This window comes from Cynocephalus volans, chromosome 2 (assembly GCF_027409185.1).
Source record: "Cynocephalus volans isolate mCynVol1 chromosome 2, mCynVol1.pri, whole genome shotgun sequence".
NCBI lineage: Eukaryota > Metazoa > Chordata > Mammalia > Dermoptera > Cynocephalidae > Cynocephalus > Cynocephalus volans.
The window spans coordinates 31,745,225-31,755,750 of NC_084461.1; the positions used below are offsets into that span (position 1 = coordinate 31,745,225).

General features: G+C 35.2%; 1 protein-coding gene across 2 annotated transcripts in view; it reads left to right on the forward strand.

Moving 5' to 3' along the window:
• Window positions 1–8,956, forward strand: part of DNAJC21 (DnaJ heat shock protein family (Hsp40) member C21) — a 21,868-nt gene extending 12,912 nt beyond the window's left edge. Inside the window, exons 8-12 of one of the 2 annotated variants that reach the window (XM_063086499.1) lie at window positions 844–1,002; window positions 1,432–1,471; window positions 5,048–5,214; window positions 7,828–7,903; window positions 8,473–8,956. In XM_063086499.1, the coding sequence (XP_062942569.1) occupies window positions 844–1,002; window positions 1,432–1,471; window positions 5,048–5,214; window positions 7,828–7,903; window positions 8,473–8,637 (607 nt within the window). In that variant the 3' untranslated portion in view covers window positions 8,638–8,956. The remainder of the gene's footprint in view (window positions 1–843; window positions 1,003–1,431; window positions 1,472–5,047; window positions 5,215–7,827; window positions 7,904–8,472) is intronic. The other variant, XM_063086500.1, reaches the window with a different exon arrangement.
• The last annotated feature ends 1,570 nt before the right edge of the window (window positions 8,957–10,526 follow it).

Here is a 10,526-nt window from a genome sequence, read left to right on the forward strand (position 1 = left end):
GTGAAATGTTTTTTTGTTGCCCATAGACATACTTAAATAGACATTGCTGTCTAAAGTAAAATTTATGGTGGTGGGAGTGGGAAGGGAGACCCTTCCCGAGAAGTGAAAAACAGCTGTTGAAAAAAGCAAATGGAGCTAAACTACTCTTGTACTTCAAGCCTTCACATCACCATTTCTCCAGTCCAGTGGGTCTTTCTTTTATTTATTTATTTAATTTAATTTTATTTATTTTTGAGGGGGCAGCTGGTAGGTACAGGGATGGAACCCTGGACCTTGTTATCGGCTCCATGCTCTAACCAGCTGAGCTACTTGACCAGCCCTCTTTTAAAGTTAGAGGGTGTGTCTGTAATTTCCCAGTGATCCCTTGAAGCCCATAGCGTGGTCTGGAACATAGAAGCACTTAGCAAACACTTAGTGATTAAAAGGAAATTATAGAGAAGGCTTTACTTTTAAGAAAATCAAAATAATGAATAGAGAATTTGGCCAAAAAAAGTTTTTTTAAAAAGGGAAGAAAATGTATGTAGATAAAAGGACAGACGGGCTGGCCGGTTAGCTCACTTGGGAGAATGTGGTGATGATAACACCAAGGTCAAGGGTACTGCCAAAAAAAAAAAAGGACAGAGAAAGTGGGGCATACTGGGACATAGCAAGAAAGAGCTTCCAGTGTGCTTAATGCCTGACAGATCCTGACAGTGTTCTGTTTCTCTTTGTAAAATCACCAACATTTTGCTTAGTTAATGGGGGAAAGAGTAAATTTCAACTTGGTTGCAAGCATTCAGCAAGGTATTGGGGCACATATGAATTAATCCAAGTGCAGCTACTTACATCAGATTGTTCTTTCAGCATGAAGAATCATGAAAAGTCAAAGAAGCATAGAGAAATGGTTGCCTTATTGAAACAACAGTTGGAGGAGGAGGAAGAAAATTTTTCAGGACCTCAAACTGATGAATATTCATTAAATGCCATTTCTGAGGAAGAAATGGAAGATGCACCAAAACAAAAGTATTTCTTAATATTAAATGTCATTAGACATACTTATCACATTCAGAGATTGCATTTAAATGCTGTTTTATCCCAAGGAAGTTATTCTGTTGTGGTAATATTTTCTGCATCTCTTCTAGTTAATGGAACTTTATAGTGCTGAGCTGGGTAAAGACATGATGTCAAGTATAATTTTTACAGAATATATTTTGACTATATTAAAAGCAGTTTTTTACACCTATGCAACTGATACGTTATTTTCTATCCATTGAACCACTTATTATTCTCTGAAATGACAATGTGAATATTTCCTTTTCCTTTTAATGCTTTGATATTAAATTTTTTAGTATTTTATTTTTCTCTGTATCACTGTTTCAGTATCTTTTCTTTTTACTTAGTAAGTTTTCACAAAGTCAAGTATTTAACATTTTGATTTATATTTGCTCTTAGGCTTTCTAAAAAACAGAAGAAAAAGAAACAGATACCACAGGTATGTCAAAAAGGTTTTATTTACATTAAATACCAACTATAAAGTGCATTGCTCTTGTTTACTCATTATAGTCTGTATTAAGGAGAGGTACTTTCACTTTATAATTTTATATAGATTGTAAAATTAATACTAAAAGGAATTGAAAATATATTCCTTTTTCAGCACTTCCACCTTTATGTGTATTTAACTAACTTAATTACTGTTGTCAGTGTGTTTAAAAAATTTGCATATTGAATTTCCCTGGTGCGAACTAGTTGAATAACCACATTAAAAAAAAAATCTAGGTTTATTCTGCCAACAACATAAACGAAATATTGCAGAGGGAACACTTGGTTAGAAATTTGTAGTGATTGTGAGTCTTGAAAAAGTGTTTCTATTACTCAGAACTTCAAGTAGTTTAAATATTTCTCAACTGCAGTCCAAATTCAATCTCTATTTAAAGGATTATTTTTAAATAAAATGGAGTAACGTTGTTACAAATGTGTGACACGGTCTCATGGATGTCTCTGAACCTGTAAAAACAAAGTGAGCATCCTATTACTGTGGATGTTTGGTGGTTATAAAGAGAGTGGAAATGATTTTGTGCCATTTGGATACAATCTAGTTATATTAACTTAAGTATGAAATATTTTTCAGAAAACTTAGGTAGCACATTAATGATTTTTCATAAAATTTTATATTTGGCTTATTTATTCAATAGTCATATTAATACACTGATAGTTTTTGTCAGTTACCTGTTCTAAGTGATACATGGCATATGAGTTAATCACTGTTAAAATGGTGATTTGGAACTTTTTGCTTCAGTTATAAGACCACATAACAAGTTGTATGTTCCTTTTATAGACTGACTTGTACCATCATTCATCTAAAGACCCTGTAATCAGGGCTGGCCCGTGGCTCACTCGGGAGAGTGTGGTGCTGATAACACCAAGGCTACGGGTTTGGATCCCTGTATAGGGATGGCTGGTTAGCTCACTTGGGAGAGTGTGGAGCTGACAACACCAAGTCAAGGGTTAAGATCCCATTACCGGTCACCTTTTTTAAAAAAAATAAATAAATACCCTGTAATCATTAGTTTAGAACACTTTCTTTTTCCTTTGTGTGTGTCAGTACCACTAGAATAAGGACAAAATAAATTGGAGGGATTTGTACTTAATCCAAGCCTGTCTTACCTCAATTCATGGAGGATAGGTTCTGCTGATTGCAATAATAAGCAAATATATTAGTATTTTTTTACTGATGAAAATGTTTCCAATGATCATCTCATTTTTTCCCCTGCAAGGCTATATTCCTTTATAACACCTCTTGTTTACAATTTCTGATTATATTAGGTTCAGACTTAGTTTTATGTAGCATTTTCTAAGCTGTTTGTGACAGAAGCTAACATCTTCTAAGCTGTTTGTGAAGGGGAAGGCAGTGTGGAGACAGGTACTGTGATAGAACAAAGAGCAGGAAGCAGCAAATACTGAGAATCTTGAAACTTCAGATGAGACAGTTTTCTGTGTGGTCGAAAAAATATTGTGTAAAACAATTGTAAAAGAAAACTCAAAAAAACTTTAACTGAATGTAAACTGAGACAGATGACTCTGACAGAAAATAATTAAGTAACTTTTGAACACATTACCCTGACTGAACATCCTTCATGGGGTATAGTCAAAAGATGAAATCAGCTGCAGAAAAAGTAAATCTTGAACTTTTACTTAGGTTTTTTGGTGGTGTTGGTGTGGTATTTCTGAAACTATTTTGTATATAGCATAAGACAGAGCAAATGAGTAGATATATTAATGTTTGGGAACCAGATTCTCTAGGAGAAGGGAAATGCAAATATAGATTGAGGGAAAGAGGAAGAGACGGTAGTGTTGGATTAGAATTGGAGACACTGGTATTGAGCTCATGACTTAAAGAAAGTAAGTATATTAGCAGTGCATGCTGTGAGGGCCTACAGGTGGTGACACCCCCTAGCAGTGAGCATACGTGGGACACACATCTTGGTTTCTAAGTTTCCTTTCCCACCAAAAGGAAGCAGGGTTTGCTCCTTGAAGAAATGGCTGATTTCAGATGTGCGACAGGGAAAGTGGAAGGTGAGTCCAGAACATCTTATGCTAGATACTAAGGAAGTGCCCCCAAACTGGGATACATCAGAAGTACTCAGGACCCAGCTTACAAGGCCTGCCAATATGGGAAAATTTGAATCATTAAAAGGAATAATGGCGATATATTTCCATACATTGATTTTGTTAAAAAAAAAAAAAATTCTCTATATTGAGTTTTAAAAAATGAGAAGGCTTTATTACAGAAGAATATGAGTTAGTACAAATGGAGATGGCACAAGTAATAGAGGCAGGAAATCACTGTTTTCCAACCAGCAGTGTAATACATGGTTCAGGCAGGAGTCATCAATTGATGCCAAATGCATTGGATGAATGGTTATTGGGACAGGATATTCACACAAAGCCACACTCTGCAGATAATTTATTAATTAAAAAAGGAAATCAGTACTTTACAGTAGAAAAATCAGGAAATAACCAAATGATGAAACATCAATATCACTGAAAAATGGGACAAACTGACATTTGGCTTCCTGATGAAATATACTGAGAAGGACACAGCATTGTCTTTATGGTATTGGCTAGAAATGTTTAACGTAAATCTAATCATTTGGAAACAATCAGACAAAGCCAAATTTTGGGACATTTTACAAAACAATCTTCAAATGTCAACATCATGAAATACCAAAAAAAAAAAAAAAAAAAAGGAACTGTTCTAGAATAAAGGAGATTAAAGAGATATAACTAAATGCAACATGTGATCCTTGGTTATATCCCTTATCAGGAGGGACTGATTGTGGATTTGAATGTGGACTGTGTAACAGATTATATTGGTGTTAAATTCTTTAGTATGATGAATATCGTGAATCTGTCAGAGAATGTTTTTGTTCTTAGGAGATACATGGCAAATACTCATATCTGCCTGCAGCTTACTTACATATAGTTCGGGGAGAAAGTGTGTGTGCAGAGAGAGAGAGGAAGAGTGTGTGCAGATGTGGTAGAATGTTACTGAAAACCAAGACATATAGTTGCATTTAGTGAAGATTTGTGTGCCAGACATTTTTCTTTTATAATGCCTGGTGGTGGTTGTTATTGTTTTTCCTGACTATAAAAATAATAGTTACTCATTGCTGATTTTGGAATTTGGAAAATATGAAAAGTATAAATAATATCCCTAATTCTATCAATAGAGATACTTAATTTTAAGTTAAATTGTGATTGGACTGAATAATTTTCTCTCTTCCATTTTTGCTAATATGTTGTAAGTATTTTTTCATATAATTGAATGAATGTCTTTGGAAACATGATTTTTGAGAACTTCATAATTTTCCTTTATATGTTAAACCATTCACTTACTGAACATTTGGAGTTTCACATTTTTTCCTAATCTGGTATGTCTGTAATGAGCATACATTTTCTTAACTTACCTACTTCTCCTTTTTATTTCCCAAAGATAAACTTCTTTTAGAGTTTGGGGGACATTGTTATAGTATTTATTTTGTAGTGGCGTATATGCTTTATTACCTAGAATTATGATGACAATTTCAATGAAAATGGAATTGAAGGAGTGAATGTTGATCCAGAAGATACTAACTTAAATCAAGACAATGCCAAAGAACTGGAATATAGTCTTCAAGAAAATGTCATTGTCACAGAGACCATTGAACCATGTGATCAAAAAAGTGAAGCTAAAAGGTAAGTTAAAAGTTGAACACGATTTTCTAATTACTAAATATTGATAGTAAGGGTAGCTTTTTATATATCAAATAAAATCCCCTTTCCCGTGACTCACTAAGTTAGGTATATCTGTGCCTATATACAGACCTGAACATATATGTACACACGTGTGTATATAGATGAAGCATGTTGGAAACAGAATGCTAGAGGAATGTACTCACAGACATTTCAGCAACGTGGCCCGAATCAGAAAGAAAGCATTTTGAGCCAGTTTTTCTTTCCTTTACCCTGCTGTGGTTCCTTCTGAGTCCTGGGTCAGGAATTCTTGACACTCACATGAGCACAAAGCTACTGCTGAGTCTGTTTTTCTGCCCCACTCCCCTGGAGCACCACTAACCAGATCTCCATGCTCATGGCAGTCACCCTGTGTTCAGCACCACTGCCTAGTCAGGACACGCAGCAGCAGCTGCAGGCCTTCTGCTGGAAGCAGCCCTGGGATCCTGGTGCTGCACAAGACCGTGGTGGAGGGCGAGGGGAAGGTCTCGCACAGGGGAGATAACCAGTCTTTTTTCTCTCCTTCCTCTCCTTGTAGATTTTCTTGTCCCCATCTTCCTTTCTTCCTCTAGAATAGAGAATCATTTCTTATTTCTTGAGGAAACGTTCGAATAGTAAGTGGGCTCAGCTTCCTTTCATTATAGGACCGTGAAGGAGAGTTAAAGTGACAGAGTGACGTGGGAGCATGAGTTAAAGTGCTTACGGCTGGGGCAGTGGAGTGTGCTTAGGACTGTAAGGCATCTGGTGCTGTGAGGGAGGGACATGGATGTGCCCAGGCCTGCAGTAGAGCTCTAGCTGGAGAAAAGGAAGTCAGGGAGCAGCACGAACTGGTGATGCCGAAGCGTTGAAGAACTTTGAAGAGTGGAAGCTTGAAAGGGAAATTAACATTTGTTTCACTCTAATGCTGGCATTTGTTCCCATTTTACAAATGGGGAAACCGACTTGACCAAGGACAGGAGCTGGTGAGTGGAAAAGCTGGTACTTTAACTTCTGTCTGCCTGCCTACTTGAAGGCACCCAGATTATCTAGCTACACAGGGCCTAAGTATCCTGTGAGGGTCCCTTGGGCTGCTTGGTGGGCATGAGGGGTGGGCCAAGAGGTGGGGCTGTAGGCCCCTGATCCCCTTGTTCATCTAGAGCTAAAATGTTTTCATTTGCTTTCCATGTTACTTCTCCATGAAAATTAGGGAGGAAAAGGGGTTACAGACTTGTCAATCACTGACATAGTTCAGCTTTCTCATTTTATTGATGTGAGAAAAGGATTCAGAGAATTCAGGTGATTTCTTCACTGCTGAGGAATGGCAGGGCTGATATAGACACGTCACCACGCACCCCCGTCCCTCTCCCACCGGCCTCCTGACATTCAGTGCCTTTCTGCTGCTCCGCTGTAGTGAAGAAGACACTGTGGCTGCCAAGTGGGAAGTGCTTTATCAAAAAATGTATGCGCGTATGTGTGTGGTGTTCTTAAAAAATAAAGGTTTCAGATGTTACCTTCGAAGATGTGGCTTTCTAACAATATGATATTTTTCACAATATTCCACCAGGAATATTATCCCAAATTTTCTTAAACATATTTCTGGCATATCTGTGATGATATTTTGTAAATTGGTGTTATCCGTTGCCTTTCATGCTATTGCATTCTGCTCTTGATGCTTTCGAAGATGGTAAGTACTATGTAATTGTATAATGTTATGTTATACTCCTAATGAGCGTCTTTTAAATGTGTGAACCATTTAACTTAATACAGACCCTTGGTTTCTACTTGTAGAACAGTATGTCCACGAAGTAATTGGAAACATGATCATAACTCATTCACTATAACCCATCCTATCTGTTCTGTAAATGTAACTGCACCCAGATTTTTATGCTAACAATTTGGTTAGCATAAATTAGGGAAAGTATAAAGTAACTAAGGAAAATTAAAATTCATATAGGAGCTTAATTGGAGGAATGTTCATAGTTTAAGCAGAATAGGAAGAAGCTGACTACACTGGCAGGAAGCTTCTGGTTTAAAGGGTTCAAGGGGGGAAACTCACCAGCTCAGCATAATGGACATAATTTTAATAGAAGTAAATTTCCTACGTTGAGTAAATTTAATTTTATGAGAAATTCATTACAAGATCTTTGTTTTTCTCATTTTGCCGTTGAAATGTTTGTCACAGACTGGATCAGATTCAAGAAGTTAATGTTTTGTGGGGACCACACTTAATGTCATGTATTGTTTGTGATTACTGCTGGTTGGTTCTGAAAATGGAGTGCTTCAACAAATAGAGTATTAAATGCTTTGCCTTTTATAAAAACACTGTAGAAATATTCAGAGATATTTTAGGGGTCTTGTTTTAGCTTTCGTTTCAACTATTTTAAATAAATTCCTTTATTTTTGTGCCAAATTTCGTATTTAATTTGATCTTTAAAACTGTTCATTTGACATGTGAAGATTAATTAAATTAGCCATTAAAATTAACGAATTAGCCTTTAAAGTACTTTTCATGCTTTTGAGTGTTCTTGAGACCAAAATGACAGTTAAAAGAGGCACATTATTTTTGGAGTGTACAGCATTCTTTAATTTATTTTCCAGTGTTCCTAAACCTAAAGGAAAGAAAACCAAAGATACGAAAAAATCTGTCAAAGTACCTACTGAAACAAAGCCAATGGTAGGAAAATCATATTCACATCTTTTCAGTGGACCTTGTTGGTTAAGCAGTATAATGCTCTAAAGATGTAAATGTGTTTGGTGAGCCCTTTCCCATATAGAACCTGCAAAGGTATGGATCCGTCAAGTTTTACTTGATGAATGTAGAATTTATATATATACTATTTTTTTTCCTCCCCTTTAAAGTAAAAAGAAGCACATTGGAAATACTAGATTGTACTAGAAGTTACTATTCTGTTTTCCATTACTTAGCAATCTAAGGCCTTGGTGATAAGAATTACATGTATCAAGTTCTGAAGATTAATTTTGAAGCAAAAACTATTCCTCTGTTCTAGTCCATGTGGTACATGCTCCTGAAAGTCTCAGGACCCTTAAAGTTGATGGTGTTGATTAATTAGATTTAACTTCCAAGAACACTTGCCTTTGTCAAATCTGTTTTGGTAGCTGTTCATTTTGTTAAAACATCTTTATTTTGCAATTGTTTGGTGTTTGATCTTGACATTAAAACAAAACATTACACTCAGATGCTAACACTTGCTACTGTTTATGATTATTTTTTCCCTTTCTCAGACCGATGTTCTTATCAGCTGTACAACCTGCCATAGTGAATTTCCCTCCAGGAATAAACTTTTTGACCATCTAAAGGCCACTGGTCATGCAAGAGCACCTTCATCGTCATCTTTAGACAGTATAACAAGCAGTCGGAGCAAGAAAGAGAGACGTAAAAACAGATAGAAATTCTGACAACACTTTTTTGTTGATTGTCTCTAGATTTTGAAACCAAAAACTGAACTGAAATCATCTAAAGAGTTAAAATTTCAGTGATCAGCAATTTATTGCATTGTGGAAGATTATTTTTTATCTTGTAAAAACTTTTTTTTTGTTTAATATATATTTTTAAACATTTCACTAGTGATTGAATTCTACTTTTGCCATCTGAATTGACTTGAATGTCTCAGAACAGGTAAATATTGTAAAGTGTGTATTTTTAATTTCTGTTGGCTTATATGGATAGAAATGTAGAGGGAGAATTAAATTATTTTAACACATACAAGTGTCCCTTTCTGCTTTATTTTGTGAATTTTACAATGCTTTTGTATTTTGTTTTGATTCATAATCTGTCAAAACTGATTTTTACAAATCATCATAGAATTTTTTTCACCTGACACCATGACTCCAGTTCTGTTTTAAAATTATTCTTAAGTAACTAATTATTGTTCAATGTATTTTTTTTTTTCCCTCAAGGACGGTGATAGGTAGAAACTAATTGAACATATGTGATTGTGGTTCAAGAATAATATCTCTCTAAGGCTTAACTATGGTGACTTAATTTGATATTTTACTGGTAATTATCAACAAGATACATCTTTTGGTTTTTCACTCTGATTTGAATTGTGGAGGTGGAAGCCAATTAATTGACATGGTGCTTCCTCCCTAGGCACGGTGACAGCTGTAAAGTATGATGGATCAAGGTAGCAGATGGCTCAGAATTTCTACTAACTCTTTAACAAAGGTGTTTTTTATTGGGCTTATTTCTTCACTATTTTCAGAAGTTTTTCTGTTTTTTTCCCAGCATCCAATGGAGAAAAACTTTCTTAATGAAAGATTTTTGGGGAGGGCTGGTACTTATGCCATCTATTACATAGCAACAATGAGTATTAAATCAAAAGAAATACGAAGAATCATAACTTGCTGGAGTCCAGCTCTGCAGGATTCGTTGGACCTGAATAGGTGGTGTGGATTTGGTGAAAAAAGAAAGACACGGACCACAGATGTCTAGTGCAAGTGTGGACAACAACCACATGAATCTTGCTTTATTTGTATTTTTTTACTTAATCCTCTACATAATGATTTATTTTTAATCAAAACATTTTTTATTTCATTTCTATTGAAAAGGAAAGGTCAAAATGTTCCAAAGCACTCATGCTCTGACAAGAATATCTACTCATGCATCAGTGTGTCAGGAAACTATACAATAGCAACATGCTTGGCTTTAAAACTTCAGACTTTTGGTCTGAATCATAAACCTTAACCTTCTTAGCTTACAATTTAACCCCTTTTTAATCTTACTTATACTTACTACTGTTAATTTTAATAACATTGATTAGTTATGGTTAACAATTTAATATTGCTTATACTCTATATTGATCATTTAAATTTATAATCAAAATAACAATGTTTATAACATGAATATTATAAAATTTAACTATAAATCTATTAAATTTCTGTTATTGTTACAAATTTTGTTACAAACTGATTTAAACAAAACCTATTAATATCAAAATTTGTTTGTGTTTCTCTACTATCTAACTTATTTATAACAAAATCTTTTATTTCCAATATTGCCAATAAACTCCGGGAACCGCACAGGGGACAAAGTGAGAAGTTAAATGACCCTTCTTAAGTTTGTTAAAATACACTGTGTCATGCCAATCTTGGAATGATATGTTCTTGGTGAGTCAAGTAAAGCAGTGGGAACAAAGAAATCAGTAATTGGTTGTGATCAATTAGTTGTAAACATCACTGCACTCAGACCCGTTGTCTCCCTAGGAGACGTGGATAGGATTTTTAACACAATAACTTCATTCCACACGCACAAGAGCATGATCACAACTATAGAGCTA